The 20,003-nt window shown below is 41.1% G+C and overlaps 1 protein-coding gene across 5 annotated transcripts in view; it reads left to right on the top strand.

The window, feature by feature from the left end:
* The window catches only part of tspan4a (tetraspanin 4a), a 79,296-nt gene that overhangs the window by 38,181 nt on the left and 21,112 nt on the right, over positions 1 to 20,003 (top strand). For 4 of the 5 annotated variants that reach the window (XM_060070712.1, XM_060070710.1, XM_060070713.1 and 1 more), the window contains 2 exons: positions 9,926 to 10,117; positions 16,942 to 17,016. In XM_060070712.1, coding sequence (XP_059926695.1) covers positions 9,926 to 10,117; positions 16,942 to 17,016 — 267 coding nt within the window. The remainder of the gene's footprint in view (positions 1 to 9,925; positions 10,118 to 16,941; positions 17,017 to 20,003) is intronic. The other variant, XM_060070711.1, reaches the window with a different exon arrangement.

Raw genomic sequence — 20,003 nt, 5'->3', positions numbered from 1 at the left:
ATTTAGTTTACTGGTGTATCAATGATTACGAAGCAAAATGGAAAGAACTAGAAACAAGCCATCTTGATATCCCACTTCAATCCCTGCTTTGTACAAAATTAAGTACATTTACAATGGTTCCTCTCAATATCTGGTTTAAAGAATGTAAGAATCTATAATTTGAGCGAAAAGCACTAGTGCCGAGATGGGTGGAACATGATGAGGATTTTAAACCAGCACAGCTGGACTTGAGATTTAAACAACTGACCAGGAAGGGCATCACATCATACTGCGGAATTTCAACCAATACAGGCTTAGAAAGCTTCCTAAATCTTCTGGAATCCCACAAATGAGACGGACAGGACTTCTACAGATATTTACAGATAAGGCATCATTTTGACAGAAACATTAAAATTGATGATTATGTGTTGGTAAGAGGGAGATGAGTGTTTGTGAGGTGCTGTGTTGGAGTTGCATTGTAGTGAGGCCGCGGTTCAGAAAGGCAACTTCAAACAAATGCATCCAATTTATATAATTATAATTTTATATATATATATGATATATGGCATGGGCATACTATGGAATCTACCCCTTGTAGCCATATTGGACAGCCGAGCATATGTGTTTTTGACACAATGTTAGAGGTGTTTGAACATCAGAGAGATGTATTTATTTCACTTGAAAATATGTATCTCTGTCGTCTTTAGCCTTCTTGCTATGAATCTCACACCATATAGTCCCACAGTAAACTGGTACATGTGTGACGAATTTGCAGCTTTTACCACTTTCAGCCCCAAAGCAGTTTATGTGTGGGTGTTTGGTGGAGTTGTAGCTATTGCATGAAGTCTAAATGATCTGACCGTATGGGTATGCTATATGCTGCTGTCTTGGCCAAGACTCCCTTGTAAAAGGGATTCTGAATATCAATGGGATAATTCCTGGTAAAATAAAGATAAAAAAAATAAATTGATTGCGATGTGAAAGTTGTTCATCATGACAAATGGTGCATGTATAACAAGTTTCATGCATATTGCACCTTCCTAGCCTGTTAAATCCCTGAACTTCAAGGCCTCGTGTTATTCTTGCCCATCTTTTGATTCCCTTACTATTTTTACGAGTTCTACGAGCCTGCCAAACTTTTGGAACCAAAACGTCAGGCTAATAATAATAATAATAGTACTAACAATTACAATAGGGTTCTTACGTCATTCGTAGGGCCCCTAATAATAATAATACTAAAGATTACAATAGGGTTCCTACATCATTTATAGGACCCCTAATAATAATAACAATTACAATAGGGTTCCTACGGTTTTCTTAGGACCTCTAATAATACTAATGATTACAATAGTTCCTACGGTTTTGTAAGACCCCTAATAATAATACTAACGAAAACAATAGCGTTCCTACAGTTTCGTATGACCCCTAATAATACAGGTTACAGAAGCAACGGAAATGTTTGGATCAAAATAGAAAGCTCAGAACTTCATATGAAATGTTTGGTGCTTCTCCGTTCTTTGCATTTAGCCAAACTGGATTATGTTTCTGCCGGGTTACCTTTCATCTCATATGCGTACTTTGAAGCCACCAGAAAGGCTTCTTCAAGGATACAAAGCTGAAATGAATGATTCATGTAGTTGATTCGGTTTTGTCGCACTTTCAAATGATCAATAAAATCTAACGTCTAATTCTAAAAACTCTCCTTAAAAGCGATGTAGTCATTACGTTCGTGTGCTCTCGTTTCTATACACCAATTAACACCAAATTCTCAATAAGTTGAGATTCAGCACGATCCTTCTGTGTGTGTGTGTGTGTGTGTGTGTGTGTGTGTGTGTGTGTCTGTGTGTCTGTGTGTCTGTGTGTCTGTGTGTGTCTGTGTGTGTCTGTGTGTGTGTGTGTGTGTGTGTGTGTGTGTGTGTGTGTGTGTGTGTGTGTGTGTGTGTGTGTGTGTGTGTATGTGTGTGTGTGTGTGTGTGTGTGTGTACGGAGGTATGGGGGCTGTGGGCACTGCTAGTCAGAGCTGGCAGCTCCACAGCTCCGGTTGGCACCAGGGCATCAGGCAGCCACCAAATAATAGTTCTCCCCCCTCTGCGGGGAAAATAATACACTTGAACTTACTGACCCTGAGATGTTCCAGAAGGGCCGTGTTGGGATAAAACCATCTGCAGAAATTGTGCAGATTATGATCCTCGTTCCCATTCTTGTAAATATTTTATTTAATCGATTTATCTGACGTGTTTTGGGTGTTAAAGGTCCCATGGCATGCTACTTTATGGATGCTTTTATATAGGTGTTGGGCCCCTAATACAGTATTTGAAGTTGATCAAGAAATTCAGCCTTGGTGCAGCATAGCAGCCACTATGAGCCAGTCCCACAATGAGCTTTCCACAAACGTGCAGTTGTTTAGAGGCGGGTCAAGGAGGAGGGTGGGGGTGTGGCCCTGAGCAGCTTGCGGCCACCGTACCGTGCCCTAGTGTTTACAGTGGATGTATCGCAAGGGCTCGGATTCATAATATCATCCGGAGGCCACACATCTTTTGGCCGTGTTCTGTAAATAATCTTGAAGTCCTGGAGCACCAGAGCACGACCGACTAATGGTGAAGGGTTTGCATACTACAGGATATTATTTGTAAGTAGGCCAAGAACCAAGTTCAGAGAGTTAGGTCAGTATATTCTTCATGCAATACTGTAGTTTATGTTGCATGTGTCTGCTATCATGTAAAACCTTAATTATATGAGATTTTCTTATTTTTGAATGACAGAAATCTGGATTTTAGGCCGTTTTTTATGTGTATATATACCAAGGAAATGTTTTTACCAGGGAATTTAATTTAGCAGTAAAATATAGATCAATGGCATGGCGAAGGGATATTATATAACATTCCTATGATATAACACTCCTCTCAATCATGCATGTTCTGAGAGAAACTTTCAATAGCCTTGGATATTTCCCATCCTCATTTCCATGTACTGCTAGATATTCAGTAATAATTGCCTTGACCTCCATACCAATGTCAATTTGTGCACTTCAAAGTTTGGTGTTTTTTTAGTTTCAACACGGTTTCTTAATAAACAACAGGAATTCAAGAGTACCTAATTAAGCGCAGGATATAGAGCAAGATATTCAAGCAGTTTGGATAATCTGCATATGTCCTAGCTCCTATGGAGCGCACATTCTAACAAGCTGTTACTCTTTTTCTCTCCCTCTCCTCCATTTCAACTCAAAGGCCCAATCCCAATTCACCTATTGGCCATACCCCTTAGCCCTACACCTCGCTTTTGAGTTGCCCTCACTTTTGGGTGCCCTTGAAGCAGAGGGCCAAGTTGACGTAAATTGACGCGACAAGTTTTTTGCTGTTGGCGGTTGATTTGAGTTTTACAATACCGGCTTCAGCTGTGGTGATTTTTCTTTCGTGGGTTTTCAAAATCTTTTTGCGGCTGTCAGTGAATCTGAGAAATGTGGAAAAAATATGATTTGTTCAACGCCGTATTCTGAGCCTGGGAATGCTGGTGGTGGATATGGTATGTAGGTTTTTTGTAACAGTTTGCTTTGATTTGTGTTTTAATCAGTGTTCAGGTCTGATAGCATAGAATACCGTACACATGCATTGCATGTAACTACCAACACCAATACAAACTAATTGTACCAAAGGAGAATATATAAAACCAGAATAAACATAGAATTTATGGCAGTATGACATCAATGTAAAAAATAAACATCATACAAACAAGAACCAGTGATATAATGGAACCAATATTTCACATTACAAAAATGCATTAACAATCACACACACAATCAGATTTTATCAACAACCTTTTCAAAGAGTCTCTATTTCTACCAAAATAAATGAAATAACAAAAAACGAAATCACATTGATCAACCATTTTCCAGGCTACATAGCATTTTTAAAACAATAACTATTGCATTACTTGGCAAGTGATTATAGCTAATCTTCAAACCTGGAGTCCCTAGCCTAGAACGAGGAACATATGGATATCATTGTAACATTGTTCAGATTCCAAATACAACAACTTACAAGTTTCACACCATCGGTAGCTTCTTCCAGACGGCAGCAGCTGGAACAGTATGTTGCTGAGGTTATGAGGGTCTTTAATAATCCGGTTGGTCTTCTTGCTGCACTGCTGAGTGTAGAGGTCCTCCATGGATGGCAGCGCCGTCCTGTTGATGTGCTGGGCAGTTTTCACCACCCTCTGTAAGGGCTTAAGCTTGAGGGCGGAGCAACTGCCGTACCAGGCGGTGATGAAGCCAGTCAGGATCCTCTCTACGGTGCACCTGTAGAAGTTGCGGAGTATCCTGGTGTCCGTGTGGAACCTCCTCAGCCTGCGGAGGAAAAAGAGCTGCTGTCTAGCCGTCTTTGTGATGGTGTCGGTGTGGTGAGTCCAGGTCAGGTCCTCGCTGATGTGGACCCCGAGGAACTTGAAGCTGCTGACTCTCTCTATGGTTGTCCTGTTGATGGTGATGGGTGCTAGTCCTACTCCCTGTCGCTTCCTGTAATCCATAATCAGCTCCTTGGTTTTGCTGAGGTTGAGATGGAGGTTGTCCCGGGAAGTCGTGGTTCTTCTGACCTCCTCTCTGTACGCCGTCTCGTCGCCCTCGGTGATCAGGCAGATGATGATTGTGTCGTCAGCAAACTTGACGATGGTGTTGGAGCTGTGTGTGGCCACGCAGTAATGGTTGAACAGGAAGTAGAGGAGAGGGCTGAGTGCGCCGCCCTGGGGTGCGCCAATGTTAGTAGTCAGGATGGATGATGCAGCGTTTCCTCTCCGCACTGCCTGGGGTCTACCGTCAGGAAGCTCAGGATCCAGTCACAGAGGTCGGTGTTGAGCCCGAGGTCCCTGAGCTTCACGGCAAGCTTGGAGGGCACAATGGGGTTGAATGCTGAACTGTAGTCAATGACCAGCATTCCCACATATGTGTTCCTCTGATCCAGCTGGGAGAGGGCAGTCTGGAGGGTGAGGGCGAGGAGCCTGAGACACGGCAGCCTTCTGCGGCGCCATTTTGTCTCATGATATGTCCATGCTGTCATGAACTATCATCAATGTTGTAAAGTTCTCTAGCTAGCAAGTTCACTAACTAGAGCCATGCATACTTGATTATTCTTGTTACAAAGGAAATGTCTATACTACATTGAAAGGGCATAATGATAATGCGACGGTCATCATTGCTCTTTTTTTGTTTATTAAAGAAGGAAAACCTTACATTTATCGTTTTCGATCCTGTCGCATCTTTCCCCGCCATCTTGCCTAAATTTTTTCTAATTTACCAGGGATTGTGGGAGATTTCTCACAACCCTCGTTTATGAGTTTTCCCTCTCGAATTGTACTTTCAAAGGCTAGTTAGCCCTTTCCCCTTAGCCCTACCCTTCAATGTTACTACTTCAGGGACAGCGTACGCGTAAACTTTTTTTTTTTTGCATGAAAGATTGTATGTGACAACAGCGCCTTAATAACACTTAATAACTCTCTCTCTCTCTCTCTCTCTCTCTCTCTCTCTCTCTCTCTCTCTCTCTCTCTCTCGCTGTTTTTCACTGATGTGTGTTTGTGTAATGCTATACTATTGTATTCTTTCCTTCTCCTTCATGCTATTGGACATTGTCATTGTCATGATAGACTTGATCGAAGCCGCCATAAAAACATTATGTTTCAAACACACTTCAGGAGACCTCAACTTCTGCACTGAGGACATTGTTTCTTGCATCCTCTCCCTTCCCAGCTCCCCTGTCCTAAAGAATATCCAAATATAGAGATACATTTGAACACTTCTCTGGCAGTATTTCAGAGAATATTTTCTCATCCCAACATGATGTGATCGTAACGTTATTTATATTTGTATAAAAAGAGCCCCAGGCATGAAACTATAATTGTATCTGAATACATCTCATGTGGGGTCCAAAGACCTACCCTCACAAATAAAAAGAGGCCCTAGATAGACTTAAAAGGAAATAATGAAATAAAAAGTATGAAATATGTTATATGTATACACAAAAGTATATGTATACACTTTTGTGTATATATTTATCATATATCTATCACTTCTTGTGCTCCGTAGGACTGCCATAAAAAAACGAATTACTTATTATATACATAGAATACTACAATATGTACCATGTTATTCCCGCTTTTAGAATTTACGTTTTATTTTAGTAATTCTTAATTTTTTTTGTGTTTGTTACGTTGATAATGCAATACCATTTAAATTCCACATCAAATGTTTGTCATGCATAAGGCCTTAAAATTCTAAGCAATATAAATGATGAGATCACTTGAAGGCCCTTCATTTTCAAGTCATCAAATTGTTCGCCTCCTATGGCAGGGAGTTAAAGCAGACGTTGTCTTCCTGGCAGCCAGGCCCAAACAATACCTCCCAGCATTGTTGATCTAGGCCCTGGCCTACTTCAAGCTCATTAAAAAGGACGCAGTGTTGCAGCTGGGATAACAGAGGGATAGTGGGGGAGAACAATAATCACGTCTTTAACCATGTAACTCATATCGCCGTTGGGAGTCTTGTGGAGCGTATGTGTGTGTGTGTGTGTGTGTGTGTGTGTGTGTGTGTGTGTGTGTGTGTGTGTGTGTGTGTGTGTGTGTGCGTGTGTGTGTGTGTGTGTGTGTGTGCGTGTGTGTGCGTGTGTGTGTGTGTGCGTGTGTGTGCGTGTGTGTGTGTGTGTGTGTGTGTGTGTGTGTGTGTGTGTGTGTGTGTGTGTGTGTGTGTGTGTGTGTGTGTGTGAGTGTGGTTGTTTTGTGTTTGTGTGTACGTGTGAACGTGCGTGTGTGCCGGACACACCCAAACATAAACAAACATCTGCATACTGTATCTGTATCTGCATTAAATGATGTTTATGTGCATATTATAATGCATTTGTTTGCTCTAGATGCATCTGAGAACAGTCCTGGGTGGTATTTCATCAAAGTCACTAACGAAGGCGGCGCTTAGTTGATTAAGACCAGTTACAACTAACGCCAACTTCCACTTGAAGCTTAAGCCATTCCATCAACCCAGTTCAGCCGCCCCTTGCTCAAGTTAGTTCAAACCAGGCTAACGTTATTTGTGGATAACGCGCGCTCACGAGATTTGTAACCAGCCCAGAACCATGAATGTCGAATCATGGTTAAAATGTCAGAAAAGGACAGAGCGGGATATTTTCCAGAGGCGAACAGAAGTTGCTTGTGGAGGTCTATGAGGAGTACAAACAAGCATATAATAACTCAAAGAGGAACACCATAACCATTAATAAAAACAGGGAGGTAGCCTGGCAAAAACATCGTCGATCTGTTGAATGCATAAGTAATATTAAGCGTAACATATTTTATTTGAATATTTACCATGCCTTTGAAATCAGGGAGATGGTCTCAAGGTTACGTGTCGAACTTGTCAATCCCCACGCAACTAGTAATTTAGGAAGGATTACTGCAGAAATCAAATAACTTTTTAGGCCATTTGTTTCCAATTTCTTTGAAGAAATAAGCCAAGTAAATGCAGCCAGATTTTTTTTTTTCTAAATTGATTTACCATTGTATTTATCTCAACAGAAGGCTGCCTGCCGAAAAACTCACCTGAATGGAATTTATAATTTCCCATGCAGCAGTGTCTTTGTCATTGTGACAAAGACTTCACTTTCAGTAACATTAATATTAACATTAACTTTACCATGGGTTTTTGCAAGTTATATTTGGGTTCTAGGGAAATTGTAAGGTAAATTGTTAGGCCTACTTTCTCTGACATAAAGGGAATTACAAAAATAAGCCAATGCCAAGAATTCTATGACATACTCAGGACGCGACTCAGGCCGCCCGCATCACAGCTCCAGTGCTATACCACTCACCCAACTGCTGGTTCCCGATAACAATAGATAGCAATTCAATTAATTATTTTATTTGCATCATTTAATCTTAGACCCTTAAGGAAAATAAAGTCTGTTTGTACTTCATATATGTAAATGTATGACAAAATCATGAGGAATAGGCTTGGCGGAACCTTCCTGTGACACACTTGGTTCCGACAGATAGGCCCAATCCCAATGTCCGGACTCACAGACTTTGCTGCGCGTTCTCGAGAAATTATTAAGGCTTTAGGGCTGTCCCAATGTTGAAATCCAAAGGGCGGGGGGGTTTGAGTCCACACTTACAGAGCCTTTTCCGTGAGTTTGCATCAGTGCAGACTGCACCTAAGGAAATTTCCCACAGTTCAAAGCGTCGTGACCTTTACCGCGGAGACCATAGGGAAATCCGGAAATTAGGAAGGTAAACAACAAGACAACGCCACTGTCAATGCGTGACCAGATGGGAATTTCTGCCTCTTTTTAGTTGGCCGGATCATTTTGATCAGCTCACCAACAAGAGCCGGCTCCTTTGTCTCCCAAACGGCTCTTCATATTACTACTTATACCTTTTATAATTCAGCCAAATGTAGCCTGTTATGACTCATGATTAGTATGTGTAGGCCAATAATCACCTAAATTATTCAATACATCCTTTATACTGAAGTATTCAAAAGTAAAATAAATAAATGTATATTTTCTAATTTCAATACATTTCTTTAGCCGAAGTGTCGTGAAATGTGGCCTCACACACTCACTCACTTAAGTTAATTAGCACCTGAGATCAATTAAGTCTGTGAGTCCTTAGTCCTTAGTCCTCAGGGCTCACTTTGGGATTGGGCCATAGACTTCTCTGAAACACCGATCAAGTAAGCCTGACAGTTAGCCTGCTACCGACCAGGGGTTGAGTCCTTATTACCCACATGGTAAAAAGGCTAATTATTTACAACAGCTCTAGGGCTGTTGTAGGTCCATATTAGCCAACATGCTTCCTGGATATTCATGGTCACATGACCGATTTCAGTCTTCTTTGTCTTTTTTACACAATTAGCATTCCGAGTTAGTGCAGTAGCGCCTCGAAATGTTAGGGTGTGGAACATCACTGGACATTTAATCCTTAATTAATCCATTAATCCTCTCTGTCAAAATGAATAGGCTATCAAAATATTATAGGAGGGAAATATACAGCCTAGGTACTGTTAAGAGATCGACAGACTTCAAACATCAAAAATCCATCATTAGAACTGAGGAAACAAGACGCATCTGGCAGGGCTTGAACCGATGGCAAAAAAAACTGAATCTCAGGGCGATCAAGTGCTCTAACCACTCAGCCATTTAACTCTTGCACAGAATTGGGGAGAAAAGTTATTTATTTACTTATCCATATCCGAGAGAATAGAGTAAACAAAGCACATTTCTGACCAAATTCATTGTTTGAATTATCTTTTTTCCATAAACGTAGCAACCGTTTGCAGCAACTATATTGCATTGCATAGATAGTGCCTATGCGGATGAATTCGGCAGTGTCATTAAAAATCTGTGTGACGTTTTTTCCAAACAAACAATTATTTCTGAAATTGTTTCTGATGTTGATACAAAGGATAGGCGAATATTAACCACAACTGTATAGCAAGCATATAGTCTAAATATCAAAGTTTGTGAGGCTTCCACCTGTAAATTATTGAATGCCTCAGAGAAATCCGAACATCTGTTCACTATGCATTAGCTGTTAAGTACGCAGCTAATCAATGAGAGGTCAGCTACGTGTTAGCTGGGGATTTTTGGGAAACACTCGTGCTTCGGCTGCTGCATAGTACAACTGGGCTTAGTAATAAGTCGGCAAAATGCTAACTTCTTGACTATTTTGGGAAACGCACCTAAGGTTGGTCGGATAAATTAGCATGGTTACTTAGCGGAGATTCCCTTAAGTCACGTTAATGGAACGGAACTCTAACTGAAAGTATTGAGTCTAAGCAAAATAAGCCCGGCTTTACTTTTAGCTTGTTTGATGAAATACCCCTCTGTTGGCTGTTGCCTTCCTAATGTTTTTTCTTATTGTTTTCTCTCTCCTTCTATCCATCTATCCATCCATCCATCTATCTATCTAACAGCTGGGAGGGTGTGGCCTACTCGGTGTGGGGGTGTGGCTCTCCGTGACCCAGGGGAACTTTGCCACCCTGTCATCGTCCCTACCCTCCCTTTCTGCGGCCAATCTGCTGATCGCAACGGGAACCATCATCATGGTGATTGGCTGCCTGGGCTGCGTTGGAGCTGTCAAAGAGAGCCGGCCCCTTCTGCTTGCGGTGGGTCACCGGCGATGGGCGAACAACGCGCTTTTTCGCCATGCCTTCATATAATGTCAGAACATCTGCTCATTAAGGTCTCCAAATACCAGGAATAATTCAACTTCTTGTTATTTCAATAGCATGGTAATTGTGCTTAAAATGAAGTAATTATTTTGCTGCACAAGGCCCTTTGAGAGTTTTTCTTTTAAAGTGTTTAAAGGCATAACTTTCCCTCCAAGCATATACTATAAAGGTGCGAGGCAATTAGCGCGCTGGCTTCAACCAAGACCTTTTTCTAAATGATTGGCAGCCAGCAGAATTAACCCAGGCACTGTGTTGCCACAGTAAATGCACAGATCCTGGGACTTTAATATGATGGGTTAGCCCATCAGCAGCCTGAGCATGAGTGGTACATAAGCTCAAGCCTAATGAATGTCTCAAACGACAGCCACACCCCTCTTATTTTGGAACCCATTAGCGTAATGATAGCTGGAGGGGGTAATGAGCATAGCAGGCTTGCTTCCGAGAGCTCTCTTCTTCTTTTTTTTATTATTCTCACGGTTATAGAGCAGGGTATAGCGAGGGTGCTTGTTATGTGTGGGTGTGTGTGTGTGTGTGTGTGTGTGTGTGTGTGTGTGTGTGTGTGTGTGTGTGTGTGTGTGTGTGTGTGTGTGTGTCCATGTGTGTGCGTGTGTGTTGAGCCATGGAGTCTGACATCAAAGCATTATGCTGGCAATATTGCAATTGCTGTTTTGAAAATAATCTTTTGATGTCCTGTCACTGAAATAGGGTAACATATTAGCATGTCTATGGCTGGTGGGGAAGTGTTGAAACAAAAAAAACAAAGAAAATCATGAAAATGTAAAAGCAAAGGCAAAAGCAAACAAAATGTTGCTGCAGCAGCTACATTTATATAGATATAGATAAAAAGATATATGAATATATTATAGTACATCCACATAAAAGAGATAGGAATGTAATAGAGTACATCAATATAAAATATATATGGATGTAATGCAGTACATTTATGTAAATGTTAAAGAAAGGGTATGTAAACGTAGTGTGTTGGGCTCAAAATAGAAGCAGCTTGCAAATAATGTCTTCTCTGTTCAACCAGAGCTATTATACAGAGGGATCGACCGATACCGATTTTTTAGGGCCGATACGATACCGATATTTTTTCATCAGCCTTAGCCGATACGCCGATACCGATTTTCTTGAGCCGATTTTTATTTTATTTTTTTTACATTTATTGAACTTCAATATAAAAAACAATATTTAACAAATATTAAAAACAGGTGAGGTAGAACAAGTAAAAAAAAAAATAAAATAATAAAATCGGCGAAAATTAGCCGCGTATCGGCCGATACGGATACACGTAAAAACTGCGAATATCGGCCGATAATATCGGCCGAACGATATATCGGTCGATCCCTAGTATAGGTAATAGGTCAACCTAGCAGTTGTAAGTGCTTGGTTCTATGAACATCGTTACTGTACCGACAGCAATATATTGTTTCACCTTATTTTTCATATGCCCTTATTGTAAGTCACTTTGGATAAAAGTGTCTGACAAATTCCATAAATGTAAATGTAAAGTACAGAGGGAGCTGTGCATTGAGCGAAATGTGACATAAGTAAAGACCGCAGAACCATGCTTGAGCACCGGGGAAACAGTGGTAGACAGTGTAGAATGCATGGGGTCGATTGGAGCTAAATGCTATAAAATGAGAATCAGGCTGTGCGTGGGCTATTCACTGATGGTGTTAATATACTTCCATTAAAATGTCTTATTATTGTCAGAAAATGACTACCATGGCACAAGCAAAAGATTATTATTTCGTCTCAAGTTGATGTTATTGAAATTGACTCACACTTGCATTCAGCGGGGCTACCGCTAACCAGTATGTGATGCCAGGGCGATGAGGCATGTGGATAGATAAAGAAGAGACAGGGCAGCTGGTTTGACGGCGTGGGAGGAAATCACAGCAGGTGGGAAAACAAGCAGGAATGAATCCCGGCGTTGTTGGGATTATGGTTCTCATCCTGAAATGAGTGCGAGAAATCGGTACCCGCTGAAAATGTGATACTCGCAGCATGTCAGTGCAGCCAAGACAAAACATAGGTTTAGGAGTTCCAAAGCTTAAAGCAGCGGAGTCCTCTTTCTCAAGCAAACATACATATTGTACATACAGTAACAACATATGTGCTCCCCTTCACACACAAGCACTTTGCTACCATAGGTGTCTATAATATGTTGGATACTCAATATCTTCCATAGTGTTAGCCGTATAACAGTGGAGGCCAAAAGTGTTACATTTCAATTAGGCAGTAATGAAAAGGGAAAGAAGGACATTAGCTTCATCAAGTACTGTGTAATGTATAGATCTTGTAAATTGCATGCTTCCGTTTCCGTTACATGGGACCTTTATGATTGATTTCTCATAATGCATTTGACGACCAGATGAGAAAAAAATTCTGGTCCCGTTTGAATTGTGCCATGAATGTCAACATTCATGTTGTCTGTGAATATCTTTCTATAAATTTACGTGCAAAGAATGCTACAATTTAGCGGGTGGAAGTTTGACACGGTTAGTTTTTGTGTGAGAACATTTTGTGGACTACAACTCTTCACTGCAAACAGATCCCGCTCGGAACACATTCAGGTGAAATTCGGGTACAAAACATAAAGGCACCTTGATCCGATAATTCCTATGGATGGCTCCGTAGACAGTGGCAGAAGATGCAGCATCAGCACTGTGAGTTGAGAAGTGAAGGGAATGTGTTATGTGGTGACGTCACGTAGGCGACGTGTAGTCTTGTTTGTTACGTCTTTTCCACAGCTGTTAGCCGAAGAATCGTATAATATGCCTTCACACTCTTTAGTGAACAATTATTATTTAGACCAAAGACAAAACATGTGTAATCCAAGGCATTTAATGACCGGGAAAAATAAAATTATATATTTTATATATTTTCCTAGCCTACAGGTCCGATGGGGGTCTAGTGGAAGGGGCGTGACTTACGAGCTCTATTGGGTTCCGTCTATTCGTCGATAGTGCGTATGGACTCTGCAGTGCGGACAAATCCGAAGGTTTAGATGCTTATCTATTGATGTAGTTGGCAATTGGCAGAACTGTAGAGAGAGGCTGCTTAATTCAGCTGTGGCGGTTCCCATCAGATAAATATGACTGGGCGATCTCTGCCCTGACAACATCAAATTCTCTATTTATGCAGTAGAATATTTTTTTCGCAGCTGCAGTATTCTAGAAGAGTGTTTCACATTTAGAAAACTCGTCTTTTCAGAAGGAATGATTGAGGAGATTTTTTTAAGAATTCAAATGAATTACTTTTAACCTCGGATGTAACTGCTTCAATAGTCCCTTTAGCTGATTACAACACTACAGTGGCTTCAATTATTGATGCCCTGTTGACGCAAATAACACTTGTCCCCCGTCTGTGTTGGTTTTACCCCTATTACCCTTTTTAGGAAATTGTCATCATCTCCATAGGGAATAATGTAGAATCAGCGTGAATTATTGCTTAAAATAAATTAACCAATATTTTTGGGCCGTGTCCTGCAGCTTACCAAGGGATTAGTTCCATTTCTAATTAGGAAACAGAGATGTGTAGTCATGGAGCCACAGAGTGAAGTCTTTGCATGTGTTTAAGAGCAGCATCTGCTTGTCCTATATTTTCTAATCAACATAGTCCCGTAACCTCCCCTGTATGTTTAATGTTCTTAAAAGATGGCCACTCGTGGCAAAACAGCAAATAACCGTTAAGGGCGGGCTAAATGTGAGGAGTGGGGATTTGAATTATCTATGAGTCATATATTTTTACAATCACTTTATAACAAATTCCGTTAATTAAAACAGAAACTCGTCACATTCTGTTGTTATTCTTTTTATCAGGAAATCAATGTTAAACGCCAATAGGCTAAAGAGACACAACAGAAACACATACACCGCAATCATATATATTATAATACATAGGCTATATTGTCTGTGTTCGATGTCATGCGTGTGTGGTTATTTATACAACAAATGGAAAAAAACAATAATGATCCGAGATCAAGTCCAAAGTGAACCAGAGTCTCGCAAGGCCGCAGTGTCGGCCTGTTTCCGCGATTGTCTTTACAATGTATCCAACAAAACAGTCTCTGATCGCAATCCAAAGAAGCAAAACAGTCCGTCTCCAAATCAAAAATAGCAATTCATTGCGCAGTAAAAACCAGGAACAAAATTACCGCTTCGCTCACCAGATCCCGAGCTGAGTAAATCCTTCCGGATTCTGGTACTCCTATATATGTCTCACTTTGTGGATCGGTCCAGAGAAAGCAGTTGGTGGAATGTATTCAATAAACATACATATAAACAAAAGATCGCTATAACAACTGGCATTTGCTGTCTAAGTCGTATTGATATTCTAACTTAGCTTGCCGCCACTTCTCCATTCAAACTCCCCCCGTGAGAATAAACAAACCTCCCCGTTTTGTGCGTTCACCCTCCTCTACAACCCAGGTGCGTACCTATTTCAAGGGATAGGCCTACACATAAGGAGGCTAAGTGATCGCTAAAAATACTGTCCCATACATATTTTAGTCAGTGGGATAATATACAGTAAACATAGCATATGGCCAGACAATGTATTATTTCCAGCTCTCATATGTCAACTGCCTATGAGCCTATGGCTCTTTTCCAGCATCTATGTTTGATAACAGACACTCATTATTATGTGAACATCACAACTTTCTATTCGCCCGGCGCAAATGGAATAGCAAAGACCGAGAGGAGGGAAGATGAAAGGGAGTGTGAATGTGCTGCTGCCGTGGGTTGGTGTCCTCCTTACACTCAGTGCATCACCGTGCAGCACGCCCCCCATGCTCACCTTCTTCCTGACTCGTGCCTCGTTCAAACAGCGCTGCGCCATGGAGCCCTCGAGGGAAAATGACATGGCTGCCTAATTCAGCCTTGTGATGTGGTTCCCTTCAGTTTTATATTGAGGAAAGGTCCCGCAAACCGGGCTGCGATGCGTCTTAATATTGGCCATTTAACATGCCTGACATACCGTCATCAAGCAATTAATGATAAACTGATGGTTTGGATTATGAGATGGAATGCTTTTTTTTTATTTTGGAATTGTTATTTTCCTGGCCTTGTAAGACGATAACATTTATTTTTATTGCATTTCTCTTAACAACATTGTTTTTTATTTAGTATTATAATTTAATTGGAAAAGCATGCAGTACTCAGAAGTGCGAGTTGGATTAAGTTCTATAAAAAAATATTGCGTGTACTCCCAGTCACACTTCGTCGTATTATACACAGCACAGAAAACAGATACAGCGTGGTGGAGGAGGGAAGATCAAATGCTACAAACAGACTATTAGCCCTGAATTCTTGGGATTTTGGGTTGCTAATTAAGTGATTTATTTGATAGGGAGGCTCACTGAAATCACAATGGACTGGTCGACAATAAAATAATTGCCTTTATAATAGCTGAATTCATAGGAACTGGCACCTGGAGTATATGCACGATGTGTCCCTGAGTTTTCTACAGCTAATTCATGTTGTTGTCGATTCTGCACAACTGCTGTTCAGAGCATATGCATAGAACCTCTCACCCTGGGCTACTCCTGACCAGGAGGAAGCCTGTCCATTGCCATGGAGAGCCTCAGATGGAGGTGAGAGGTGAACTATTTAGCTGTATGCTTTATCCAGAAAGGGTACCGTACAACCTCCTTAACACTAGCTAATGTAATTCTGCTTCTCTGGTTTCTTATGCCCACTGAAGCTTTGCTATGTTCCATGTTCCAAGAGCTACAAATCCCAGGTCCAGATCCCCCCATAACTGCTTGGTCTTTCAATACGTCATCTGCAAAATCATGCCTGCATCTTGCTGACTGGTGCAGAATCTAAACCAAAGCCTCAAAAATTTTTCTCTGAGACACTGTTTATTCCTTGTCCAGTTTCTTATTTTATTGCGCTTAAAATGCTGTGGCCAATCTCTCGGAAGCAGACGAGCCATTGATTGCGAGTGACAGACCGTCCTGGTCGAGGCCTCGATAGATGACCTCGTAACTCTTTTGAACGCTTGTATGGCAGGTGGGGGAAAGATGTAGCGCCAATCAGGCACGTCATCCAGCCTGCCACAGAGCCTTTGCATTGGAACACTGTGTGTGTGTGTGTGTGTGTGTGTGTGTGTGTGTGTGTGTGTGTGTGTGTGTGTGTGTGTGTGTGTGTCTGTGTGTGTGTGTGAGTGAGTGTGTGTGTTTGGGCATTCAATCCTTTGTTTCGGTGCGTTTGCGTGTGTGAAGTATGGCCCCTTTAGCAAATAAAGTGAATAGTGTGATACGGTGAATCACATATACTGACCTGTCCCAGTGGGTATGGATTTCTCTGGCCGCAGTCTCGGCCTTACACTTATATATTGAAAGGAACGATCTCTTACTCGCTTGCACACAGGCACACGCACGCACGGGGACACAAACACATATACACATTTCTCAACACATATCCACAAACACATACACAAATGAACGCACGCACATGCCCACAAACATAGACTCACATAAACATGCACATACACACACACACACACACACACACACACACACACACACACACACACACACACACACACACACACACACACACACACACACACACACACACACACACACACATAGGCACACACACCTTGATGTTCTTCAAGGCTGTTGTAAATTCCTTCTCCTTAGACATTGGCACTCGCCAGAAACAAAATAAGTGAAGAAAAATGACCTTCTCACTTGGTGTGTTCTCTCTCTTTGTCTGTTCTCTCTCTTTGTGTCCCCACAGTTCTTTCTCTTGCTGCTCCTCATCTTCCTCCTGGAGATCCTTTTCATCATGCTTTTCTTCATCCATCAAGACCAGGTAAGCCACCGAGAGTGCTGATCCGTAATGGTGGATGGATTCCAGTCTGTTTACACAACCACATCAGTCGGTTGCAATTTCCCCGCCAGGGGATAAAACTCATGAAAAGTTGTGTTAATATTAGTATTAATAATAATGGCGGAACATAATATGTCCGTTGGAGTAGATATTAGTCTTCGTCTGGATAATTATTTGTTCTGGTGGTAACAGAATCATTTGTTTGACTTATTTGTGTGTTTACCCGAATAATTAATTGAAAAGGTTATGGTCTTGTTTGTCACGTTGATCGAGTGTGTGTGCCAGTAGCATGGCGTGTAGGCTTCTAACAGCATATCTGCTTCATGAATGTGTCAATACATTCCTGTAACTCTGTGTTGGAAGTGTTCATGTTGTAAGAAAAATATATATCTGTGTGTGTGGCTGGATGTATCGGTGTGTGGGTATGTGTGTGTGTGTGTGTGTGTGTGTGTGTGTGTGTGTGTGTGTGTGTGTGTGTGTGTGTGTGTGTGTGTGTGTGTGTATGGGGGAGCATAGTTGGTGCCACATGGTTACACAACTTTTCCTTGTTTAATTGTCCTTCATTTAATTGTGCTTAGTCCTGCTCACAAGTCACACGGTTAAGATGATCTCCACATCTGAGCTTTTAAATTTTTTTGCAAGTGTAAATAACATATTTAAGGGGTTTCCTCCATCTTAATCTATATTCCCTTAAGCCTGATGAGGTTTGCTTGTGTGCATGTGTGTGTGTGTGTGTGTGCATGTGTGTGTGTGTGTGTGTGTGCATGTGTGTGTGTGTGTGTGTGTGTGTGTGTGTGTGTGTGTGTGTGTGTGTGTGTGTGTGTGTGTGTGTGTGTGTGTGTGTGTGTGTGTGTGTATGCATGGATATGCGTGCGGGCGTGTGTGTGTGCTTGTGTATAGATGCAGGGGGAGGTTTGCTGTGGTAGTAAACAGATGGTATAATGGCAGGGTAACAGCTTCCCAACGGACTACTTCCTTTGCCCAGGTTAGGGGCTCTCTACAATTTAAATAAGGGACTTTAGTGTCTGCAAGATTTCAGGACATGTGTTGTCTCCCCAATTACTTTCACAATCATGAATCTTGTGGTCGCATAAAGCAAGGCTCAAAACCCCCTTCGCACACACTTCCTCCAAAGTTAGAAACAATTACTAACTATCCAGAATCCCTGCAACTTATAATGAAGGTTAATAGCATTACTTGGTGTCAATAACATGCTTCTTAAAGATGCTGCAGATATTGGACAACAGTGTGCTCAGTGTTTGTGATGGCTGTTACAAGAAAAGCTGATGCTGTGTTGGACCAGGGTTGTGATTGTGCTGCAGTCGTTTATAAGGACATGGCTGCTGTCATGTTGTCTTTATCTGAGAATGAAATTCCCAATGAAAGAACTCAAACCAACTATCTGTTTCCTCCCACCCACTGTAGCTGTCATTCTGGTTGAATCTTACCATTCCCTTTGTTGTCTCACAACCCAAGCGGCCGTTCTGTTGCCTTATCATTAGGATGTCTCGCTATGATCTTCAAATAGTAACTTCTAGAAAAAAATGATTTTATGTATTCAGTGGTACATGCAAACTATCTATGTGAATGGCACCAGAGGTAAACACCATTTCTGCCGTTAACTGACAATAAAACGACATTGCCTCGGGTGGTTTCATAGGGGAGGAGTTGGCAAAGAAGATAAAAATATAAACGCGTAAACATGCACAATCACGGCATTGACATTGGAAGTGCTCATAAAACCAACTGGTCAAATATTCATGAATTAATAATGTAGGTTTACCTTTTAAGTGGGTCCCATTGATGTTGCATGGAGTTCACATCCTATATTATCATCATACTCAACATTAGCATATGAAGGCCATTAAATCCACTTTCTATTCACTTTGAGCTTCATACTCCACTGCTTTTGGGTCAATCTTTGATCTCAATCTCAATCCAAGGCCATTTACAAAGTGTAGGATTTTGTATAGCAGGTGCTTCATTGATACAAATACGTAAAAATGCTGTCACCAGAAACCGTACAATTAATTTTATTTTCGTGGTGATGCTCAATCTTAGTGTAGTCTAAGAAGTAGTTTAACTATTTGTATTGCCTTATTCATGGCAGCCCAAAAAATTGACTGCTTCCTCAGGGAGTCAAGAAAAATGCCTTCCATCTTTGTGATGTCTGTGTAAATTTAAGTAATACTTGATATATACATTTTCTACTTTTTATTGATTTATCTATCTGCCACATTGGAACTTGGCCCTGTGTGTAGCGTACACTATATTGCTTTGTAGCCATTTGTCACAGCAATCCTAATACTGGCATGATTTTTGTGTTGCCTGCTGTGCAGTATTTTCATCGCCGTTTGTCTTTGTTGTGTAATCCTATAAATGAGTCTGGATTGCTGCAGTTCCATGGGCTTCCAGCCAAATCACTCAATCGTTTTATGGATGTCATCTTTTGTAGGGCGTCACCTTTATCTCGCTATCTGCATTGCCTGATGTTCAGAGCATTCACATTTGCGTCATTCAGGTTCTGAATTATTCTGTTTGATCTGCTCCTGTTGTGGATAAAACCCACAATCTAATACTTGAGAAAATAAATAAATACAAGAGATCGAGAAGGACTAAGTTTGAAAGATTAACGCTTTATCACAACTCGTATAAAGTAGTAACAAAACCTGAGGTGGTTTGCAAAGAACTTGCGAACAGTCCTCAGGCCCCGAGTTATGTGGCCTCCCCTAACATGCCCTTGGCCAATCACAATGCTATAAACTACGGGTCATTCACGTTCCCATTAACATTTATCTTCCCTCTCTCTATTTCCAGAACATCACAATGAAAAGACGTATCAGAATTACATTAGAAAGGTTACATCTTAAACATCTTAATCATTACAGTGTTAAGAAGTTACATATCAAACATTAGAATTATATCGATCTGAGGTCTCTGATTAAAATCCATTCATCACCTTGTTTATT

Source organism: Gadus macrocephalus, chromosome 14 (genome assembly GCF_031168955.1).
Source record: "Gadus macrocephalus chromosome 14, ASM3116895v1".
In the NCBI taxonomy this organism is placed as follows: domain Eukaryota; kingdom Metazoa; phylum Chordata; class Actinopteri; order Gadiformes; family Gadidae; genus Gadus; species Gadus macrocephalus.
Note: the sequence above shows the minus strand (reverse complement) of the source record. Positions and strands in the feature narration are given on the sequence as shown.